This window comes from Pantherophis guttatus, chromosome 1 (assembly GCF_059756535.1).
Source record: "Pantherophis guttatus breed Tessera chromosome 1, ASM5975653v1, whole genome shotgun sequence".
NCBI classification, from domain to species: Eukaryota; Metazoa; Chordata; class Lepidosauria; order Squamata; family Colubridae; genus Pantherophis; species Pantherophis guttatus.
Genome location: NC_142063.1, coordinates 284,003,447 through 284,026,731, shown reverse-complemented (window position 1 = coordinate 284,026,731; position 23,285 = coordinate 284,003,447). Strand labels below are relative to the sequence as shown.

The window sequence follows — 23,285 nt, the reverse complement described above, 5'->3', positions numbered from 1 at the left end:
GATATGGCATTGTGCCAAGGTAGAAATACTGGCAATTGAATTACTACATAGCTCCTATCCATTACATTGATAACCCTGGAAGTGTGTCTGAATTGCTGCAGTGTATTCTGAGGCAAGACTGCCGCAGGAGAAAATTTGGAGGCTGATACAAACTGATCCAGAATGTGGTTCTTGGGCTGGTCACAAGGTTTGTGTTTGAACATGTGACTACTAATTGCATTATATTCCATTTGACTTAGGGGGTGATTCAAAATGCTGGTTGGTGGCCTTTAACCAGTGGTGGGTTGCTACTGGTTTCCCCCAGTTCAGACGAACTGGTAGCGGCGGTGGGAGCAGTGGTGGGATTCAGCCAGTTCGCACCATTTCGGGAGAACTGGTTGTTAACTTTCTGAGCAGTTTGGCAAACTGGTTGTTAGAAGAAATCATTACGGCAGAGAACCGGTTGTTAAATTACTTGAATCCCACCACTGGGTGGGAGGCTCTGCCCATCCACCCAGACATCATCAAAAATTCTCTACGCATGCGCAGAAGCACTGCACATTCACAAAGTGAGGGTGCGCATCCACACGCTCCCAATAGCAAACCAGTAGCGCTGGGATTTGAAGCCCACTACTGCCTTTAACATCTTCAAGGTTGGAAATGACAGGGCCATACCTACTACTTCTGTGCCTTCTACCCAGCTTAGAATGTGGTTGCTGAAAATCAGACCAAACAAACAAACAAATCCACATGATTTTAGCATAAAAGAAGTATATGACTTGTGATAAATAGATAAATCCCACAGGAGATATACAAGACTTGTCAAACCTAAAATCTTCTTAGTAGTCTGTCTGTATTCATGTCAGAAGTACCTACAAAGCTAACTGAAGGCTGCTCCTGGATTGAAAGGATTTGCCGATGACTGCTTAATAGTAAAAAGCAACAACAAAAAAATCATCCAAGACTCAAAAACAGCTAGAAGAAACCCATTCAGATCTTAGCTTCACTCATACAGCAGAAATGGCTTCACCCATTATGATTCAACTGCTGCTCTCCCCCACTGTCTCTTACGTGTTACTCTTGGCCACCAAACATTTCCATCCCTGGTTTAAGATCAGGATGTGGGAAAAACTGTCTTTCAACATATGCACTTACTGCTTTTGAGTTCATGTTTGGAAGGATTGCAGCAATGCCAGGAATATGTTTTTTTGGGTTGAAGTGGAAGGTTGTTTCAATGGCTGGACTTAGATTTTAGAGTTCCCTTCCATGTTTTTTCCCTTCCTTAATGGCCTTTCAGAAGATTTATAACACTTTCCTTTTTAAAAAGGACATTGGGATTGTTTGTTATTGTTCTTTGATCAAATTAATCAGGTTTCAGAATTGCTTTTTAATTGCTGTTCAGTTCTGGGGGGTTTTTTTGTTCCTGCTTGCTGCTATTTTAATGATGTTCTACAATTGTTAATCAGTTGTGAGTTGCCAGAAAAAATCTCTTCTGAGAAAAAATGGAAGGAATTCAGATAAAGTAATGAATATAAACTCAGGAAGATTTTTCTGTATGGTCACTGCTGAGTTCAAGGTTGTTAAGAAATTTGAATGGGGTTCATAGTTTTTAACATAGTCTTAAGCAACAAAATAGCAAATGACAGAAAAAATATGCAGCTAAAACAGTCACTGGGGTATATTTGCTCAAAATAGGAGTAGCGATCCAGATTTAAGTCTCTACTTAGCTAGGAAGCCATTTCTGCATTTTTCAGCCACTTGCTTAATTTAATGGAATTAATTTAATGGAAAATAAATTATGTTCTTTTCCTTTTCCAAAAGCAAGACATAAAGTGAAATGTTTAGGGCTGGGCAACATTGTTTTTGTATACAAGATATAACACTTAAAAGTGGTCTTACTAGGGCTTTATAGAGTGGTATTAGCACCTCACTTGATCTTGATTGTATCCCTCTGTTAATGCAATTTAGGATTGTGTTGGCTTCTTTAGCTGCTACTGCACACTGCTGACTCATATTTAGCTGATTGTCCACTAAGACTCCAAGATCCCTCTCACAGTCACTGCTATTAAGCCTGGTTTCCCCCAGTTTATATGTGTGCTTTTGGTTTTTCTTACCTAAGTGTAAGACTTTACTTTTCTCTACATTGGATTTCATTTTGTTAGATAGGGCCCAGTGTTCAAGTCTGTCACAATCCATCTGGATCCTGAGCTTGTCTTCTAGGGTGTTAGCTATCCCTGCCAGCTTAGTATCATCTGCAAATTTGGTGAGTTCCCCTTCTATTCCCTCATCTAAGTCATTTATGAAGATATTGAAGAGTACTGGGCCTAAGATGGAACCTTGTGGCACCCCACTGCTTACTCTCTTCATGTAGACTTAGACCCATTAAAGACTACTCATTGAGTACAGTTTGTCAGCCAATTGTGAATCCATCTGGTGGTGAAGCTATCTATCCCACTTTTTTCTAGCTTATGAAGTGTTGGGGTAAAGATCTGGACTGCAAAATTCCAAACGTCCACCAGATGACAACATTTAATATAAAAATTAGAGTTGATATATTTAAATGTATAATATTTAGATATATTAATTTAGCTACTAGCACCCATCTAGAGATCATCAGGATTTTGCAGCCCAGCTCTGCAAAATTGATTTTAAAAAAGAGATTTTCACATTGGTTTTGCCTCTGGTCAAATGAGAAATTCCTCAAGAATCCCAAATTTTCAGCACACCCACACATTCCCCCTAACTTTGGCTCAAAGATATCTCCCTAACCACTAAGAATACATCTTCATGCTATAGCCTTTTTCTCATCTCTAACACATACATAGCTGAGATCAGCTAATTCTGGACTTTGTCTGATCCAGAGTAGAAGTAGTGGTTTCCATCTCCTTCTGAAACAACACATGCTTAGCTGCATGTTTCTTGGTTGTAGTGGTGGTGACCATGGTGATGATCCAGATGGGACTGTGATCTGGCCACCTCCTATTGGCTGTTTTTGATTTTTGCAATCATTCCCTGCTTCTCTGGTCATTGCTGATTTCCCCTGCAGCCATTTTTGTTCATGGTGATGGCTTATATTACACAAGGAGTGTGGGAAGAGCAGCAAGATAATTAGAGAGAGAAAAATGCTCTACTTGTTAGATGTGGAGGAACAAAGATCCTTACAGACAGGTTGTCCTGGTTCTACACAGATCTGACAGGCAGGTCATTGTAGAGGAGGCCTGATCTACCATTTTCTCCATCTTACATAAAGCTACTGTTCCAATGAAAGGAGGTAGTCAAGAACCACTGTAAAGTGCTGTACAGATATCCTGGTTTACTAATTCCGCTAGTAATCCTAATTTAGCGCTAGCACTTATAGGTAGATTAGAACCAAGGGTGGGCTTCAAAAATTTTAGCAAGGGGTTCTCTGTCTGGTTGCTGGGTGGGCATGGCCATGGCGGGCATGGCCTAGTTGGCCTCCTGCACCATGGCATGGTGGGGGTTTGCCCTCCCTGGGCTCTGGAGGCTTTCTTTGAGCCTCCGGGAGGGCAAAAACGGCCTCCCTGGGCTCCAGAGGCCCTCTGGAGGCTGGAAACGGGCCCGTTTCTGGCCTTCCTGAACTTCTGGTAGGCCCATTTTTTGCCCTCGCTGAGCCTCCGCACGCACCCTGCACTTACCTGCATCCAAAACGGACCACGTGGGGATTCCTGGGAGGGGTGGGCAGGGCAGGGTGGGGCAGGATCAGCCAGGAGTGGGATTTGGGGGTTCTCCAAACTGCACAGAATCTTAGCTAGAGGTTTTCCCGAACCCTGTGAACCCCCAGCAGCCCACCCCTGATTAGGACCATGCAAGTATTAGACAAGGGCGCCTGTTCTATTTCCTGTTGATAACACAGCATCAGCTTTCCTAGAGAAAGGGGTAGATTAGGAATTTTTGTGCAGAACTACAAAGGTGGATGTTTCACTAACATTCTTTCCACTAGCATGTCATTGGGTCTTAATTTACCCCTGCGGTAAATTATTCAGACAATATTATCTGCTTGCCACATTAAGGAGAAGGCGTAAAGACTAGCTATGTAGTCAGAACAAATTTTGCCATCTTATTTTTTTTGTACTACCTCACAACACTGATGACAACACTGTGACCAGTTTGTTTTTCAGAATTTTCTTTCATTATTTCATTGGCTTTTTTCATACAAGGTTGCTTATGTGTGTGTGTGTGTGCGCGCGCGCCTTCACATTATGATTGACATTTGGCAAATGCCTGGACAAGTCCCTGCAGTTTTCTTAGTAAGACTTTGAAAGTGCTTTGCCATTGTCTTCTTCCTAGGGCTGAGATACAGTGACTGGTTTTGTGCCTAAAACAAGCTAGAACTCATAGTTTCCCGGTCTCTAGCCTGATGCCTTAACCCCAAACTGGTTGTAGCCCCTTTGGCTCTTCCCATTTTTCATATCTTTTTCAGTATAACAATATTGAGACTCAGTATCTGTTGTATGCTTATTTTTCCCTCAGGAGACTGAATTAATCGCTCTGTAGTCGACTATGTGTCAAGCATTCTTGTCACGCACTTCAGAAATATGACTTGAAAACAATGTACAGGATGCTAAATGGGGATACCTAAGAGAAATAATGCATTGAACAGAAAATGGTGGTGGGTGGATCCATATTTCCTTTTATTCTTGCATTCTTTGAAAAGTTTACCCAGAAGGCACAATGTTTTGGACTACGGATTCAGAAGGCTGCTTCTCACTTCTGCCAGAAGCTGAAGAGGCCAATGTAGAGCCGTCTAAGAACAAACAGCAACGTGAGCCAAGGCTTCAGAATGAGGCTGTTCAACTTGACTGAATCTCAGCAACCGGAAGGAAGCCCAGACTTTAGAGAAATCTCTCAAACAAAGCTTCCTTTCCACTTGAGAAGTTATCTTGGAAAAGAAACTAATCTTCAATTATATTGTTTTGGTTGAACTAAAATAATCAATCATCCAAAGTCAGAGGCCTGATGCAATCCAAAATCTACAACTAAGGGGAAAATTTGCTGTACATGAAAAATTAAAGATATGCTTCTACAAGCCCAGAAACTAAAACTTATTGAAGTTTTTGAGAATTAAATATATTTGCAGAGCTCGCATCATTCATCAATATCTGATTTCTGCTTTGGCTCATCCACATTGGCAATTTTAATTTTGCATAATATTCCAAAAGCATTAGGTTCCATTAAAGATTCAAGACAAGAAAAATTGTGGGAACATAAAATGGGAGTATTCAGGGAAACCATCTCGGGAGCTTTGAATTCCCAAAAGTAAAACTTTATTGGATACACCATATTGGTACTGAAGAACAAAACCAGCTGTGGTTTTCCCGTGCAAATGCTTACCTACTTAAATAATAATTTCCCCTTCTTCCCACCCCTTGGTGATCACATTGTCCAATTAGGAGATATCCATTTGTTATGGGAACAGTCCTTCTCTTTCTCCAACACCTGAAGTGATGACCTTGATGGTTTCTGTGTTCTCATGATCTCCCCATACATTCTCAGCATTCCATTTCCCCCTTCCCTCCCCCCCCAATTAATTGGCAAATTGAAAAACATTATGGTTTTAAAGAAGCAAACCGGTTCAATCTTGACAGCTTGCTTCTGTGGTCTTAGCCAGAAAGTATTACTTCAGGAATCTTCCTGGTTGCAGTGCCGATTTACGAGGCGGTTCTGGCAAGGGACGGGGCTTAGGATGATGCTAAAGGAAGAGCCGCTCGTGTTTCTTTCTGGTGTGAAGTCAACTTGCCCTACTGTGCTGCACCTTTGGAAGCATGTGAGCCTGTCTTACAACAGAGCTGGTAAATTGGCAGCCAAACTACTATTCTGCAATAGCATTGTGGTCTCATTATTATGTACCAATGCACTAATAATAACTTCAGGAAACAGATGAGACTGCTACATATATTTGCAAGATATACACAAGTGGAAATAAACCAGGTTTCTTTATTAAAACTATACTGATTAACAATTTATACAATAGAAATTTATTTTCTTTGGAGGATGGTACTTACGTTCCTTGTTACAAATAATGATGGATAACAGACATACAATACAATAATGAAGATTAGGAAGACTTCTCTAGGTAGTCCAACAATAATTTATCCAAAACACTTCATCCCCAACCACATCTACCCATAGACCATCTACTGATTAAGGACATATGAGAGTTACAGACCCCCATTCTCTTTACACACGATCATATTGCAACAATATGCGTGATCAACTCAGATTAATAATACATATAATTAACATGGTACAAACACAGGAAAAATCATTTTCTTTCAAGATGAATACAGCATAAACAAAGAAAGCATCAAGAACCTCCCACTGAGATTATAGCCAGGAAGTTAGAAGAAAGGAGAAATACCAACACCCAGGTACATCTAAAGATTCAAGGTTAGTATAAACTATTATCAGGAAGTAATATAAAATAAAATTAGAATTTTACTTTTTACTGGAGAAACTGTAAATGAATGTGCATTATAATAAAATTTATATAAAATTAGAAGCCTAATCTCTTTGTAACTCCAGTAAAATATAAAAGGCAACTGATTCAGGGGTGGGTTCTACTCACCTTTACTACCGGTTCTCAACGGTGCCACGTGTGTGCGCTTGCTTTGTTCGTGCATGCATGCACGCTCGCTCTTCTGCGCATACGCAGAAACTTCTGCACATGTGCAGAAGAGTTCTGATGACGTCGGGGTCAGTGGGCGGAGCCTCCCTCCGGTTTTACTACCAGTTCTATAAAACTGGTCTGAATCGGGGGCAATCTACCATTGAACTGATTCCACAGAACATTAGGGTACCGTATATTCAGAATATTTTACCACCAAAAGGCATTAGGCGTTAAACACTGAGCCTGGCTGCCCTAAATGTAATCCCAGGGTTACCTACCACAAAGGTAATTTAAAACTTTTGCTGATTCTTAAACCCAAATCAAACAAGCCCAAAAAATATTTCTCTGCTAAGCTTCAAAGTACAAAAGATTATGATTTTGTAGATGAACAGGAGGTAGAGAAGGAACAAACTGTACTTAGTAAGAAAAGGGCCAAGACACCCAGCTAAGATAGAGGGATTTAAGCTAGGTTAATAACAAAAAATGAAACAAAATCACAGAACCATATCAAATTGACCAGCAACAGGTTCATCAGGATGCTGAAAATGTGTTGAGTCTTAAAAGAAAGGATAAAAGTTCAGGCAAGCAAGCAAACAAGCCCAGAAACTAGATTCTGAGTTTTCCAAAGCCAGAAATTTCCAAAACTATTATGCAATGATTAAACACAGAATACAACTAATGCTGGCTCTCCTGCTTCATTTTATAAGAACAAATGTATGAAGTCTTAAGAGAAGTACTTAAATTTCCCACTTTTGAAGGTGTTTTCTGTTGTGAAAAACAACACAGCTTCTAGAGGACAGCCAGGCAAATTTTGTGGGTGGACGTACATATTTGGAATGCTAAGAGCATGTTCTACCCACTCTTATAAAACAAGAAAATTAAAAAGATACCAATGAAAAGATGTTCCTGGCCAATGGAAAGATGTTTCCTGTAATACTTCAGCATGCATTTTAATCTCCCCCAGATTTTCTTTGAAGTTTTTTTCTGGGCAGGTGGGCACATATCCAAATAAAGCATTGGATTACAACCCCACACAGGTTGTTGTTTTTTTTAAAAGAGTTCTTGTAGTATATTTTAAGCCAGAAGTATTTTCAGAAGACTGGCATTTTCTTGTGTGCTCTGCCAGCTGCTCAGTCATTTTTTAAAATAAAACAAATTAAAAAAGAAAAAAGTTAGGTGGTACAAACAATAAAAACTTGATGGACACTAAGAGTGACTCCATGTTGCCTGACCCTAACCACGATAATAAAATTCAAGACAATCCAAAGTGATATACTTTTTAAAATTTCATTAAGTACAAAGTAATTGGAATAGAGGAAGAAATTGTAATAATTTGTTTAATTAATCACCCAGCTTAAAAAAAAAACCCGCCCAGATCTACTGGCTTTCAAATGAAGTGACTATTACGAATGAAGGCAAATATACGTGTCCCAGGATAATGTTGCAGGATCCAGAGGTTTAGTCTTCTAAACTTTTGGACTCGTGCTGGTGCCCATTCTCAGGGAACTTCTCTCTACCAGAATGTGACACATTACCGTACTGTGACACGTCCTGTTGAGAGAGAAGTTGCCCAAGGATGGGCTCCAGCACGAGTCTGAAATCTCGGAAAACTAAACCTGTTGTCCTGGTGACCCAGATTGGAATTGACCATTTTGCATATCGGTGATTTGCAAAAGTGATTTATATAACTGAATTCAGTTTGCATATATACATGCTGTATTATCAGTCTGATATATTTTAAAGGTTTTGGGAAAGTTGAATAAACAAAATTACAGTCAACATTTGTTAAAAGAAAGTCAGTGAGAATTAAGTTGAAATATTACATTCTGTAATATATATGCATATTCATAAGCATACACAACACACAATTACAAACCTTCTTTACATAACTAAAAATATTACCCTATGTTCAATCCTATGTTAACCTGAGATTAATATGTTTATAATCATACAGAGGGTTTCACAGGAGCAGGCTAAGTTCTGCAAGAACAAATGTTATTTGTTGTAGATTATGAAATAATTGATATCACCTTTCTAGATTTGTTTTTAAACTCTATGCTTTCTCTCTCAAAATGAAGTATAAAATTAAGAGTTCTTACGTATAGGAATGGATGAGTTTATTGCTATTTTGAATTTCAGAAATAGAATGCACAGGCAAATGCATTGGTCTATACAGCTGCAGGATTACATAATATAGCTTTCTAGAATACAGTATGATGCTTTCAGGGATTGAACTAATATCCCAGTAGGATCAAAGGCCATGCTGGCAGAGTATTATGGAAGTTGAATCTAACACCTATGCAGGGTATCAGGATAGGGAAGACCAATATAATGCACTGGCAATCATAAACCCATCGTTTCATTTTCCAATGTATACAGCTGGATGTTTTTTGAAACTCGGCTTTTAGCAGGTTTGAGAATAGTGCTCTATATATGACATCTAAAAACAGAAGCAAGGCACTGAATTATTATTCACTGTGGGAGTTTTACTCAGAACCAAATTTGATACTTGTCAGATTGCCCTGATAAGACTTGATATTAAACCTTTAAAGTAATCCAGAACATTGTTTGGCAATACAGCATGAGAATCTTTACTTGGGATAAGCAACTTGTGGCACTTCATGTTCTTTTTGCAACTATTACCATTGGCCGCTTGGGGCTGCTGAAAACTATACTTCAGCACAAGCCAACAGGTTATGCAGATGTGGATAAAATTGTATGGAATATGATAACTGTGTGGAAATCAGAGACATGATGTGTTGTCCCCCCTCTATTTTCCTAAAATGAGTGCTAATGTTTCAAATAGTAATTTACACATACATAGAACACTCAATTTGGAAGGTAAAGTCTGAGGACAACTTTTTCCAACTTAAACAACTTTCAGACTCCCATGTTTGGTTCTCAGGTTGTCTCTGGAGAGGAGATAGTTTATGGTAGTTTGGCTTAGATGATCTGGAAAATAATGACTTAGTGACAAATTCACATGGGGTCAATGGAGGACAGTCAACTCAAAGGGGCCTGGGCATTCCAATCTTCCATCACTCAAACTGTATACAACATACAGAATGATTGTATGCTGTTACTATTTTTTTTTAACCAAGAACCTTTTTAAATGAAAGATCACAACTTTGAAGTTTTTGCCTCTCATTAGTAAACCACTGATTTCATCAGCAAAATTCACAGAGCTTTCGACTTCCTATTCAATTAGTTTAAAACATAGACAATCCATTTTATTTCATTTTTTCCTATTATTCCTAAGTATATTTTGATCAAGGACAGATCATTCTATTTCTGAAAAAAAATGCATTCTATAGAATGCACTTAACTAAAGAAAGCCAGGTAAATTAACTGATTTATAAATGCTGACTGAACTACAAATAATATGTGGAATACCTTGAAAACATGTATTGGGGGATAAAAATAATTCACATTACTAAATACATCATCTCTTATCAATATGTTATGCATGTGCAATGCAATGCACCCATTTAGTTAAGATAATATGAAGTGCATTTCTGAATTTGTTTTAAAGCCACCCTATAAGCAACAAAAAGAAAAAACCCTATTTGAATTTCAACATTTGTTGAGCATTAGGAATACAACTACAAGCCTATGCAATATATTAGATAGAGCTTAGACACAGACTTAGCAAATGTCAATGCACCATATGTAAATTAATGTAGGTTCTTTTAAAAAGTAGAGTTAATATTTAAGGTTTCAGATGGGTATCTTCTAGGAGTAATATACATTGTTCTTACCATTTGAAACCAATATAGAGAATTCTAAGGGCCCTAACACTTAGAAGACACTCAATTACAGAAACTGATTTCCTATATTTTTTTCTATTTGTCACCTAACACGATGGATCTGACAATTCTACTGTTGGTGGAAAAGTCATCTATCTAGCCATCTGAAACCTAGTACTTGTGTGCATTATCTTGACAGAAGGTACTATTTTATAATCTATTGATTCTTAATTGGTCTTCAGCATTAACATGTCTTTTTCTGGATAGAATGTTGTTAGAGAAATATAGCCTTCCCTGAAAAGGTTAAAAACACAAAGAAAATACAGAAAGGGAACTGTGTAATGAGGGAATTGTGTGGATGGCCAGTAAAAAGATAAGTGAACAAAATATAGGAATGCCAGAGTGTAATTAGGGAAGCAATCTAATGATTAAATTCACACTACAGAGAACATTGACAAGATTTGCTGAGGTAATTAAAACATCAGTTTGCAAACCACACCATGCGTATTCATACGTTGTCTTACTTTGTCTCTTGCTAGCATTTCTCCAGAATACATTGTATTTCTAAATGCTTCATTACAAAAAAAAAAGAGGGGAGAAATACAATCCTTACACAGCATTACAGACAACATTCAAACCTGAGCATTCATGTATTAAACAAGCAATTTTCAGATGCATTTTCGGCCTGAAGTCCCTGGACAGCATTATCCAGCAAATCCATGTTATCTCGTAGTGTGACACTGAGTGTAAATGGCTTTGGTTTAACAGTCAAGCCATAAGTGAAATCCATTTTAGAATCTTCCTTTGGATTAGCATTGAAATTGCACTGGTGGACTAAGACGGCAGTAAAGAGAAAGAGTTGCACTTTGGATAACTCCTCTCCAATGCACCTTCGTTTGCCCACTGAAAAAATCAGCACGCTGCTAGCAAGGTCCTTGTTCAGGAATCCACTCTCATCCAGGAATCTTGCTGGATTAAAAACTTCTGGAGAAGGCCATTTCACTGGGTCGTGGTTCACTGACCACTGATTGATAAAGACCACTGTGTCTTTGGGAATGTGGTAGCCCATCAAGATGGTATCGGCTGTGGTAGAATGAGGAATGGTAACTGGCACAAAGCTACTGAAACGCATAGATTCATATAGGAAAGCCATGACAGAAGGCAAATGGGGCTGATCCTCAGCACAGGGCAGGCGGTTTCGGCCAACGACTTTGTCTATTTCTTCTTGCAGTTTAGTTTGCACCTCTGGGTACCTGGTTAAAAACAAGAGGAGCAGCTGTTTTTAAAACACTTTCTTCAACTCTCTGAAAGCAGATATTATCCAGGCAAACCTATGCTACTGGGAACACATGAAGACAGGGCACAACTGTCAGGAAAGGGGAAGATACATATTGTACCTCTTGTGACTATGTGTTTTCCCTTGCAAATGCAGTTCTGGTGTAAAGTAATTGGGCCTTGCCATTTTGGAGATGATTGTCAACTTTTTTTTTTTTACTTTATATAAGTATCTTGCTAGAGATTCACACATATATTCTCTTTCTTTCATGTTCATTTTCCCAAATGAGTATAAAATTAATATCATTCTCCAATAATTTTACAGATGGACAAACATATTATGTTGAAAATCATGGCATACAAGGAATTGATCAACCACTCCATTCCCAACAGTTCTAACAGAAAATATATGACAATAGGCAAGTTAAAGAAAAGATAGCCGAACTTCTATTCTTTATTCTTTAAAACAATGCCCACTGTAATATTTTGATTGAATTTGACTGAAACAGGACTCCTAGTGAAAGTTCCTTTTTTATATTTTTATCCTGCCTTTATTACTTTATAACAAATAAGGTGGCAAACACATCTAATACTCCTTTCATCTCCTATTTTCCCCACAACATAAACCCTGTGAGGTGAATTGGACTAAAAGTGACTTGCCCAAAGTCACCCAGCCAGCTTTCATCTTCCCACAGACAAAATTTCTTCTGTCAACTGCACCACTTGGATCCACAAATATACTAGGCTGATATATTATGATATCCTAAATTCTTGGGAAGAACTCGATGCATATGAAAGCCAACACCAGATAAAGAACTGGCAATGTGACTCCACATTGTTGGGAACAGATAATAATAATAATGCCCACTAGAAATCCAGACTCTTGAATAAAAGTGAAAAAAAATGAAAATTACTTAATTAAGATCTGTTATTATGCTTATTTTTAATACTAATTCTGGTTACAATCAGTTGTGAAGTTTTTGACAGTTTTGAGGATTATTATTTCTAAGGGTTCTCATTTTCTGTTATGATCTTGATTCCTTTTTTATACTGCCATGTATCCCTATGGAGGGGCAGTATATTAATAAAAATATACATTAAAAGGTGCAGCAAAGATTTCCTATTTGTCATCTACCCACAACATTACAATTGTCAATTGGTTTTTCCTAACCTAACCAAAGATCCAAGGAAGAGCTATTATTTGTTCCCCAAAAAAAAAAAAAAACCCCACGATGTCGGAGAATACAAGTTTCACTGGAGATTCATATTAATGAAGAGCAAACCATGGAAAATCCATTCTTTCTCTAGAATTGATAACTGCAAATTTCAAACAGAAATTATCAGTAACATCTCATAACCCTTTGCTTTCTATAATCTGGTGGGAGAGAGAGATGAAAACAAACAACATTCATTAAAAATAATTGCCACTTGAACAGCTGAAATATTCATCATTCAAGATTATATCAGCCTGCAATAGTATTGACTAATATTAGATTGCTTAATTTCCTTAAAATACTGAAATATTCTCTGGTACATGGGAAGATATAAAAAGCTTGTTTAAATTATGAGTCGTTGGCCAGTTTGGTCTAGTGATTAAGGTACCAGGCTAGAAAGGGGGAGACTGAGAGTTCTATTCCCGCCTTAGGCATGAAAGCCAGTTGAGTGTCCTTGGGCCAATCCCTCTGTCTCAGCCCAACCCACCTCATAGGGTTGTTCTGGGAAAAATAGGAGGAGGAAGATGTGTTGGATATGTTTGCCACCATTAGTTACTTGTAAAAATAATAAAGATTGGGCACAAATAAATAAATAAATCTAGTTTTTTGCTTTCACAAATGGAGTTCTGTTCTTCCATGAGATAAAATTCTACTGGGGGGATGGGGAAGGAGGCAATATTTTGCACGTTTCCTTTGTCCCCCTTCCACCCTCATTTGCTCCAAATGATTCAGAAACCCTCTAAGACTATCTGGCAGGTGGTGTGGGAATAAATGGGAAACATAAGTTTTTGCTTAGCACCAGCGCAGGTTAGATATCAGAAACCATCATGCAAATTTGTGTGATATCATCCTCCCTCTTTTTTTAAAAAAAAATGCATAACTTTGCAAGGCTTCAAAATCTTTCATAGTGTCAAATCTTTTTACTCTGAACATTTCCAAATTCTCAATAAATATTCATCAACTTTTTCTGCTGTCCAGAATTCATAGTTTAGCTCAAGTGTAGACACCATAGAGGAGATATACGTAATGTATGTTTAAAAGGCACAAAAGTGGGGTCCAAATCCGGATCATGGTTGGAATACAGGAATGAATCATGAACCCTAATGCATTCAAACAGGATAAAAATTTCTCCCTCAATTTTAAATTTTTCTATTTTCGCCTGCTTTCATAGATTTTAGACTCTCTAGCTCAGTTATGTCCCCTGGACCGTGTTTTTTTTACTAACCTTTCTTATATTGTCCCAAAGGTGCTTTTTCAAGAGGCAACTGGACTTTCTGGTTTTTCTTTGAAGATGTTTCGCTTCTCATCCAAGAAGCTTCTTCAGCTCTGACTAGATGGTGGGGAATGGAAGGACGCCTTCAAAGAAAAACCAGAAAGTCCAGTTGCCTCTTGAAAAATCATCTTTGGGACAGTGGTGGGTTTCAAATTTTTTTACTACCGATTCTGTGGGTGTGGCTTTGTGGGCGTGGCTTTGTGGGCATGACTGTAAAATCTCCATTCCCACCCCACTCCAGGGGAAGGATACTCCCAATCAGCTGGGATTTGGGAGGCAGAGAATAGATGGGGGCGGGTCCAGTCAGAATTTTTACTGCCGGTTCTCCGAACTACACAAAATTTCCGCTACCGGTTCTCCAGAACTGGTCAGAACCTGCTGAAATCCACCTCTGCTTTGGGACGACCATGACCTGGATGACTGAGAATCTCCATAGACTTTCTTATACTGGTACCTAATATTTGTAACCGCGCGCGTGCCGCGCACAATAGCTCCTCCAGTCTCCCGCCAATCAACTCACCTGATGAGGAAGATCAAGAGCCACTGCAGGGCGGTAGAGAGAGTGTCCTGGCTGGCGCCGAAGATGTCCGTGACGGTGGCCGGCACATGCTCCAGAGACAAGCCAGGCTGCGTTTGCTGAAGGCGGATGAAGGCGTCCATCAGGTCGCGTAGAGGGTCTCCGGGGCGGAGGCTGTTCCGATGCCAGAGAAACTTCTGGCGGACGAAGCTGTAGAACTCGTGATTGAGAGCGCGGAAAGCGCGGAAGGCTGAGCGCACCGGGTTGGGAAAGCGCTGCAGCCAGGGCAGCACGTCGACCACGCTCCCGGCGCCCACCGTGCGCCCGAACTGCTCGTTTCGACCCACCAGCCGCCGGAACTCGACGTCGGCGTGGCTATAGCGGCGGCCGAAACAAAGCGCGCTCATGACGTTAGCCACGGCCACCCCCAGGCTCCGAGACGGATCTACGAAGGCGCCGCCGGCGCAAGCGCTCACCAGGAGACGCACCACAGTGCGCGCCTCAGCCAGCAAGGGCTGCTCCAGGAGGCGGTGCGCCGAGAAAGCGCGCAAGGTCGAGTGCGCCAAGCGCCTCTGCAGTTTCCACAGCTCGGAGTAACCTCCGAAGGCCAAGCTGCGCCCGCCGGAGACCAGCTGAAAGGAAGGGAAAGGCGGCCTACCCGCGAAGGCGGCCCCTTGGCGGATGAGGGCCTCGCGGATGGCGCGCTCGCCGCTCAACACAACCACTGGCCATCTGCCGAGGCGCAGTTGGAAAACGCTGCCGTAGGTAGCCGCCAGGCGCCCGAAAGCTAGGTGAGGGGCGCGGCCCAGTTGAGCGGCGTTGCCCAGAAGGGGCCACGGGAAAGGACCCGGCGGTTCCAGCCTCCTCCGTCGCGACCATTCGAAGACCAGAAATTTCACCGCCTGGAAGGCGAGCAGCAGCGAGAGGAGCAGGAGCAGCAAGTCTTGCATTGGCGGCACGCCGGCCCGAAGCGCTTCTTCCAGCCCGCGAGGGCGCGCGCTGCGGAGAAAAAGAGGCTCTGCCTTAGGAGCGCTTCTGTGGGTCAAAACTTACATGTGTTGCACCAGACTCCGGTGCTGGTTTTCAGTGCCAGCTTGTAAAATGCGTACATTTAGGGGGACCAGATATGGGTTGCGACATTATTGCGTCGCCTTAAAAAAAACCAAGGACTCCACTTTGTACACTTGGATCTATCTGTATCCCAAAGAATTTCCCCTCCTGTGGGAAGATACTCAGACCTTCAGTCTCTCCTCTGAAGCTTAGAGTAAAGAGCCCACAGACAGAATATAATTAGAGGCAGTTAATAAACTGACACGTGTTGGCTTTCAATTATGTATTGCATGTTTCCAAAACCTATAATCTCCCTCTTGTGTTTTTCTGGTTGGTTGCATTACTAGTTATAGATACTTAGAAATAAAAACAGCAGGGGCGGTGGCTCCATGGGTGGAGGGAAATGGTGCCCAAAATGTCAAGGTGGGTGCAATATTTATCAAAAGGGGTGAGGCTTCAATTGCACAGTAATAGCTGCCATCTTGACTTTTTTTGATCATCACCACTACCCATGCCCCAGAAAGAGGCTGGCTTATCTGTGAAATTTGTGAATTTCTGTTTGGCTGTAGGAAGCAACTTTTCTTTCAAGTGCCCAGAGTGAAGTGCACTGGGTATCTAACTAAAAAGTTTTAGTTCTTAATACATCTTCCTAAGAGTAACTCACTTGCATGCTGAAGAATTCATACTGTAAATATCCAGAAGGACAAGTGATACTTAAGGGAGACAGCATTTAATGCAGTAATATTGAACTATAATGGAAGAGAACCATTGACTTCTAGAGCAAAGATTTCCAGTTTAGATTTCCAGTTCCATAGAGTTCTACCAGAAAGTTGAAAGTTCAATAATACTATATAGGAACTTTTTCCTATATAGAATTTTCATATTTGTGCTATTTGATAAGCCACATCTAAATAGAAAAAAAAACAATAAAAATACATAGCAGGGAACAGGAAGATCTAAAGTTACTAGAAAGAGTATCTTCGTGTATAACCAGTTTATTGCATCGTTGACCAAAGGAGATCCTTCAATGAAAAAAAAAGGCATCTGAACAGCATTTATGTATATTTATATTAATAGGTTCTCTTCTCCTCTGGGATTACATCACAAAATGAGAGCATCTCCTAAAAGGGCTGGGTTCTCACAAACTAAGGTTCATTTGACAGGGATTTGTTCCCTGAGTTTGGATAATACACTAAAAACTGTGTTACCTGAATTGAATGCATAACATAGTAAACTACAAACTAGTCAATAATATTTTAGATTCATACATAAGATGAATCCAACCATAAAAAGTCATTTCACTGAACTTACGGGGGATTCTACTAAACTCGAATCTCTTTATTAAATCTCTGTTCTAACTTGCTAATTTCAAAATAAATCCATCTCATTAAATAATAGATATTAGCAAACTACTTCCCTTCTCCCCCAAAATTAATGCCACTGGTTTGAGCTAATCTGATCTGCTGTATATGCAAAGTGTTTTACAGGTTTTGTTTATTGAAATGACTTAGTGTCTTAGGATGAAGTGTAACATTTCCAAGACCACCCACAAATGGGGATTTGGCAGTGAATCCAAACAGCATTGTATCCATATTGCTTGTTGGCTCTTCATTTTCTTAACACAAAGGTTGGGATGGATAGAAAGTCAAGATAATCCTTAGGAAAGCCTGGAGCTACATGTCTGAACTGCAAAAATACCATAAGACTTAGATAGCAGCAGAGAGGTTCAGAAAATGCTGAGTACTGCAATCTAGTGGTTTTCCAGATTTTTGCAGGCCAAAACACTCCTCCTCCCCCCTATATGAGATGTATGTGAAGAACAGGAAAACTACAGCACTATTGCCACACATTTCTGAATTCTTGAGTGTAATAAAACATTTATGCTTTGCCTGCCTTTTTAACTAACTTTTTAACATGCAATTAACTTGACTAAAATATCCTAATATGCAACTCAATTTAACCCATAGTTGAAGGCAAAAACCAGTTTCAGTAGTATTTGGTCCTAAGTGGATCCATAAATATTTGGGGGCGGGGAGTCCATTAACTTCAATAAAGCTTTTTTCCATATAACTAGTGAAGGATGAAGCCTTTTATCTTGATACTAACCAGTGAAGTTAATTGTTAGATTCAAACTGAAGTGAATAATTGTAACTTGGCAGTAACTCTTCAGCTCGATTTCCTCTCATCAGATACATTGAACAAGGAATCCAGTAACAACAACAGAAGAGGCTATAGTTGTAACAGGGTTACTAGAATTTATTCAGAAATCTAATCAATAATTGATGAAGCATACTTGTACATAATGCGGAATTCAGCAAGTTGGTAATATTTGGTGATGCACTCGTCCACAAACTAGCCAACCATATTTTGGGTTAGTGTAGTTGTATAGAACTGTACAACTGTACAGTTGTACAGAAAATGGGTTAAATGGAAAAAAAACCCTGAAGGTACAAACAATTATGGGCAAGCCACTGTGAGAACAGAGTAAAATCAGGTATTAGCTTTCAAGTTAAAGATGTGGAATACCTCAATGTTTTGGTGGTCATCCTAAAGTCAACATTTTTAGAAGCTGATAGCTGCAAATCACATGGAATATTGGGACCTAAATTCCAATTCAGAAAAATAAGGTTTTTAACTTGCCATTGTAAAGTCAAACGTTATAACTCAAAGAGACACTGGAAGACAAGAGGCAGTTTAAGATTCTAAGGAACACATGTTAGCAGCTTGAGTTGCTATGGAGAAAAGAATTTGAAAGTTCCCACAACATATTGTGAAAGGAACCTCTTTGCATGGTTTAAAAAAAAAAGACCGCAGACTTTTCCTTCAGTGGTATTATACCATAATGAAAGAAGACACCTGTATTTTGGAAAATGGTAAAAGTAAACTCTACCAAGCTTTTGTTCGATACTTTAATGACTGATTCTAATTTCTATTTAAACAAATTAATTTTGCTTTACCCTTCTGGTTTTTATTCCACTTGGTAAACCGCCTTGAATATTGGAATAATCAGAAAGTAAACAAACAAACAACGCCTATCTCATTTGATGTGCGTGGGTAGATAATCTCATCATCGCCACGACTTTATTACAGGCTGACATTAACCACAAAAGAACCATCCGTCCTAAAAACGCAAAGGGATGGAGCTCTTTCCAGTGTCAGGACTAACCTGTTCATTAACGCTTCTCCCAGGTCTCTCTGGGTCATAATGCCGCCGTTCACGAGGGAGCTGTGCGCACAAGTGGTTGCGGTTCGCGGTCTTGAGAAGGTGGAGAGCAGCTTAAGATCGTCGTCTGGGACCGGGGCTGCCGGCGATCTAAGATGCCGCTGTCGCTGCTGTCTGTCTCTGCCGCTGCCGCCGCCGCCTGTTAGAGATCCCGATCGGGCAAGGAGCCGGTTGGCGTGCTCTGAATTGCACCGGCCGCTCAGTTTAGCTCGGCGTCCGGGAAAACCTCTTGCGCTGCAGTTGCCGAGAAAGATGGGGCGGGGAGAAAGAGAGAAGTTAGTGAGTGAGAGAGTGAGAGTGAGAGAGAGAGAGAGAGAGAGGGAGGGAGGGAAGGAAGGAAGGAAAGGAGAGAGAGAGAGAGAGAGAGAGAGAGAGAGAGAGAGAGAGAGAGAGAGAGAGAGAGAGAGAGAGAGAGAGAGAGAGAGAGAGAGAGATCTTTTTGGCGCACTTAAAGCGACCACGCTCGACCAAGGCGAGCGATCCCTAAAGCATCCAGCCAGCAAACGCTTGAGATGGCGGCAGGGAAAAGCGCTCTCCTCTTCTTATTATCCCCGGGGGCTGGAAAAAAAAGTTTCTATCCTTCGAGTGTCACCTCCCCGTTGCGTGCAGAGTTGCATTGCGTGATCTGTTGATGGAAAGCCTCTGGCCATCCCCTCCCCTCCCTCCCTCCCTTCCCTTCCCCGCATTAGATGCTCGCACACGCGAGATCCGAAAGGGGGGGGGAGAAGGGAGTCCAAGGAATTGCAGAGAGGGACGGGCTCGAGGCAAGCCCTCCGCCCGGGGACCAAGCGAGTTTCGACCCTTCCCAGAACTGTTTTCAAATGCCGCCATTCTTTTCCCCAAATCTGGCTAGAAAAAGAGTGGTCGGTTTCTATTATCCAGCTTCATTTGGCAAGGTGAGGTAGGAGCTTGGGGTAGATCTTGGGGGCATCGAAGCTAAGCAGGTTTGATTGAACCTCCATAAAACTTTAGAGCTACAGACAGCTTAGAAAATTGAGAAAGGTCCCAGAAGAATTTAGTGGCAGACCATTTTCTCTGCTATAGTCACAACGTGCCTGGATGTCCGGATGAAGGCATCAAGAAGGCCATGCACCGAAACAAAACCTTCAAAGAATAATGGATATTGGCTTGGTGGTTCCCCATGAAGCCACATTTTGAGTGGGTTCTGCCCAGCCAAATTTCCTCAATGGTGGGTTCCCTTAGAAAAATCATCATTTATGGGTTCTCTGACAGGCAAAGCTGATTCCATAGAAATCACATAAAGCCAGCTTAATATTATGGCATCATGCAATGTGTGACTCCTGGTAGTGGCTTCCTAGCTGAAGGATATCAGAGGCTGAGTCAGACCTTCTATCCTTTGTGGATGTTCTTATAGAAAAATATCACTTAAGAAATCAGAGGCTCTCAGAAAACATTCTCCACTTGCATACAGTTTTATTTCTCGGGAACGTATAAATGATAGTGTAAATTGGTACATGTAGCCAACTTGCTCTAAAACAAGATAACAGGAGAATTAATGACATTCTGCAATTGGAAGGGAATCCTAGTAGACACATTGGGAATTTTGGGAGTGGGTCATGACCATTCCAAAAAAAAAACAAAACCAAAAAACAGTTGCCATTCTGGGTATGGCCAGTCATAGGACACCCATCCCCAAGAATGCAAACTTGAGAGATCTCTCCCCACTACCTTCTCCAGCTTCCCAAGATATTGTCTGCAAGAATTAGTCTTATGAGATGGTCCAGAAAAGCCCAGCTAGAAGTACTGGCTCCATCTTTACTGTTAAATTACATTAACATAATCTTGTGAGTCTGAATGTATCTCATCTGTCCTTCACCTTTACTGTCCCCAAAATTACAAAGAGTCCCTTCTGAGGCATTTTCGCTACCCCTCCTTCACACTCCAATTTTGTTTAGCATACCACTGTCTAGGCTGCAGCTCTTCCTCCTATCTCCCAAAGTCATTTTCAGATAGCAATAGCACTTAGACTTATATACCATTTCACAGTGCTTTACAGTCATTTTAAAGCAATTTACAGAGACAGCATATTGCCCCCAACAATCTGGGTTCTCATTTTATTGACCTCAGAAGGATGGAAGGCTGATTCAACCTTGAGCCAGTCAGGATTGAACTGCTGGCAGTCGGCAGAGTTAGCCTGCGATACTGAATTCTAACCACGGTGCCAGCACGACACCACCATTGCTTCAAAGTTATAGCCAGCTTAAAAAGAGGGGAAAGCTTATAGGTGGTCCCCAGTTTATGACCATTTGTTTAGCAACTGTTTGAAGTTATAGTGGTGCTGAAAAAAATGACTTATGATCAGTCCTCACATTTACTGTATAACCATCACAGTGCTCCCATAGTCATGTAATCAAAATTTGGACACTTGACAACTGGCATGTATTTATGACAATTGCAGCATCCTATGGACATGTGATTACAATTTACAATTTTCCCAACTAGCTTCCATCCAGCAAAGTCAATGAGAGAATTGAGATTCACATAATGACAAGAACAGATTAAGGATAGATTGTCGTGGAGAAAATCTATCTATGTGATCATTAAGAGTAAAAAAAAAGTTGATGGCACATAATCAGTCAATCAAGATGGGTTCAGCCATGACGTTTTCTTGGTAACTGTATAAAAGGGATTGATTATTGCTGATTATTAAGATGGTTAGGGGGCACTTAGACTTATATAACTTCATGAAACATATGAAGAACAGTTGCGTGAATTGGATATGACTAGGGGTGACATGATACGGTAGCAGTGTTCCAATATCTAAGGGCTGCCACAAAGAAGAGGTGGTCAACTTTTTCTCCAAAGCACTTGAAGGCAGAACAAGAAGCACTGGATGGAAACTAATCAAGGAAAGAACCAATCTAGATGTAAGAAGAAATATCCTGATAATTAGAACAATTAATCAGTAGAATGACTTGCCTCCAGAATTTGTGGGTGCTTCATCACTGGAGGTTTTTTAAGAAGAAACATTTGTCTGAAATGGACAACCATTTGCCTGAAATGGTATAGGGTTTCCTGCTTGAGCAAGGGGTTGGACTAAAAGAACTCCAAGGTCCTTCTAACTCTTATTGCTTTCTAGGTTACACCCCTGATATTCCCTAATAATCTTATTAGTAACAATCCTATCTGATTGCAACAATCAGTAAGTAACAATCCTATTTGATCCTGCTTATATTCTAATCCCAGACAAGCTACAAATATGATTGGACCAGAATTCCCAGGATTCCCAGCCAACATCCAATGTTTGGAAATTCTGGATGCTGAAGTCCAAGTTTGAAGAATGGGGAAGATAGCTGTACAGTCTAATCTAATTGGAATTGGGAACACATCTAAATGAAAAGATACCTGAAATTTCCTATATAGTAAGCATTTCCTGTTTGATGGTTACTTCTGCAATGCCAACTTTGGTCAACACCTTGGAGATGTATTCTTCTATAAAGGCGTATGCTTAACTTTTTAAGTTAAGTAGAGAACTGGTGTACTTGGTAGGGATAAGATACAGTACATTTACTTGAGTGGAAATTTTAGATTTTAATCTACTTCATATATTTTATTTCAGTGTATAATAGAATAGATGTAGAGAAGCCTATCATGAATTATGTGTTTATTAGATGTCATTTCCATTGTTGATTTCCCTTAAGAAAACTACAAATAAAATACTACAGAGAAAATAGTTTGTGTTATAGTAGATTGTACAGAAGTGTTTAAAAGTGTGTGGGGAAGGATTTGACTTGCCTGCCTATGAGAGAAACTTATGTTCATGAATACAATTGTTAGTTTTTCCTTTTAAAACTCTTCATTGAGATATTTATATACTCTATCATAAAAATGTACCTCAGGCAACATTTCATCTGGTTTACAAAATCAGAGAGAGACTAGAGATTTATGGGATTAGAAAGAGGAAGTTTATCCAGTCCATAAAGCTCTTTTCATCTGCTTTGTGTTCTCTGTTTGATTCCTATTTGGCTGTAAAAATACATTTTCTGCACATCATTATTATAGTTGGCTTTTGTCACAGACATTGGAAGATACTGAGATCATAACCAATCCACCCTCAATCTTCTCCTATGTGTATGTTGACAGTTTCCAGCTATTGAGCTATTCTCAATGCTGAAAGTAATATACATGAGAGCACAAGAAGGTAACATGTTTGAATTGCAGGCCCATATGAAATTTTGTGAGCGTATCACAAAATAGCTGTTAGTGTACATTTCCATGGCAAGGGAACACAAGGGAACAGATGATAAAACAGTTGTTGCAAACTCTGCCTTTTATGAACATGCATGTGATGTCATGCAAGCATAGAAAGATAGAACTTGTATTAAGATATGATGGACATTTTGTCATTTTGTCATAGTT

At 40.1% G+C, this 23,285-nt stretch overlaps 1 protein-coding gene across 3 annotated transcripts; it reads right to left on the bottom strand.

Annotated features, from left to right (window-relative positions):
• Positions 1-5,914: 5,914 nt before the first annotated feature.
• Positions 5,915-19,549, bottom strand: CYP1B1 (cytochrome P450 family 1 subfamily B member 1). Of its 3 annotated transcripts, XM_034428146.3 has the most exons (4): positions 18,849-19,514; positions 18,209-18,284; positions 14,636-15,631; positions 5,915-11,606 (listed from the first exon to the last, which is right to left on the bottom strand). In XM_034428146.3, exons 2-4 carry the CDS (start codon positions 18,226-18,228, stop codon positions 11,000-11,002), a joined length of 1,623 nt encoding a protein of 540 aa, XP_034284037.2. In that variant the 5' UTR covers positions 18,229-18,284; positions 18,849-19,514; the 3' UTR covers positions 5,915-10,999. The 3 variants fall into 3 exon arrangements, with proteins under 3 accessions (XP_034284037.2, XP_034284036.2, XP_060548410.2); XM_034428145.3 differs by lacking the exon at positions 18,209-18,284 and having other exon boundaries at positions 18,849-19,549; XM_060692427.2 differs by lacking the exon at positions 18,849-19,514 and having other exon boundaries at positions 18,209-18,829.
• Positions 19,550-23,285: the final 3,736 nt, after the last annotated feature.

Coding starts and splice junctions, on each gene's coding strand:
- CYP1B1 (XM_034428145.3), bottom strand. CDS start 18,886: ATGACCCAGAGAGACCTGGGAGAAGCGTTAATGAACAG. Junction 15,632..18,848: donor GGAGAAGCGTTAATGAACAG/GTTAGTCCTGAC, acceptor TTTTCTCCGCAG/CGCGCGCCCTCGCGGGCTGG. Junction 11,607..14,635: donor CTCTTGATCTTCCTCATCAG/GTGAGTTGATTG, acceptor GTTTTTAACCAG/GTACCCAGAGGTGCAAACTA.